The 1111-nt window shown below is 55.9% G+C and overlaps 1 gene segment (V, D, J or C); it reads right to left on the bottom strand.

The window, feature by feature from the left end:
• LOC129508281 (probable non-functional immunoglobulin lambda variable 1-50) lies at positions 1 to 518 on the bottom strand. The segment is given in 2 exon segments: positions 1 to 335; positions 448 to 518. Coding segments are annotated over 2 exon segments (393 nt in total).
• Positions 519 to 1111: the final 593 nt, after the last annotated feature.

Raw genomic sequence — 1111 nt, forward strand, 5'->3', positions numbered from 1 at the left:
TCACTTCCCCAAGGCCTGGAGCACCGTGGGAACATTGAGGCTGTTGTCCCATGTAGAGCAGTAATAATCAGCCTCGTCCTCAGTCTGGAGCCCAGAGATGGTCAGGGTGGCTGTGCTGCCTGACTTAGAGCCAGAGAATCGATCGGGGACCCCCGAGGGTCGGTTACTATTACCATAGATGAGGGTTCTGGGGTGTGTTCCAGGGAGCTGTTGGTACCAGCCCACATAATCTCTACCAATGTTGGAGCTGCTTCCAGTGCAGGAGATGGTGACCCTCTGGCCCAGGGACCCGGACACTGAGGCCGGCTGAGTCAGAACAGACTGGGCCCAGGAACCTGCAAGGGGGAGAGACACAGAGAGGGTGATGCTGGGGTCTGGAGATAAGAGAAGGAAGCAGGGAACCACGTGTCCTCCCAGGTTCCCTTCACTGTCCCCACATCCAATCACCTGTGAAGTGAGCGAGGAGGGTGAGGAGGAGAGAGGACCAGGCCATGGTGGAGGTCATCACTGATCCTGCCTCTGTGGTCCCACAGCTGAGCAGAGCCTCCCCTCATCTCTCCCTTCCCCTCTTCATCCTCTGAGAGAGGGAGGGGGCCTCCCATGCAAATGAGACCCCAGCTCTCTGACCCCTCCCTGGTCCTGGGTCAGGTCCCTCTGCCTGAGGATGTCAGGAGGGTAGACAGGGGAGGGGCTGTTTGGGGCTGTGTTGGGGAGGTCCCAGCTGTGAGCCCTGATCAGAGGGCACAGGCAGGGTCAGGATGTGTTCCCAGCTCTAATCAAGCCTGATCCTTCAGAAATAAGCCTCAAGCTCCTTCTGATATCCAGAAACTACCACACCATGCATGACATGTGTCCCTTTAAATGGCCACCCATCACACAGTGTAGATTTTAGGCTTCACTCATTGCTCGGTGTGAAAATATCCACGGCTCTGTCGGCTGTTCATGGGCCATTCAGGACTGAGGTTGTGTCTCTACACCAAATCCTCTGACATCACTGTCTCATCCAGAGGAGCAATGGGTCCCCTTTTACACGTGACCTTTTCTATGCAGTACGCTGAGACCTTCCTCCTTTATGATCCTCCTGGTTGCAGCCCTCACTGTCTCTGAGTTT

Source organism: Nyctereutes procyonoides, unplaced genomic scaffold (assembly GCF_905146905.1).
Source record: "Nyctereutes procyonoides isolate TBG_1078 unplaced genomic scaffold, NYPRO_anot_genome, whole genome shotgun sequence".
NCBI lineage: Eukaryota > Metazoa > Chordata > Mammalia > Carnivora > Canidae > Nyctereutes > Nyctereutes procyonoides.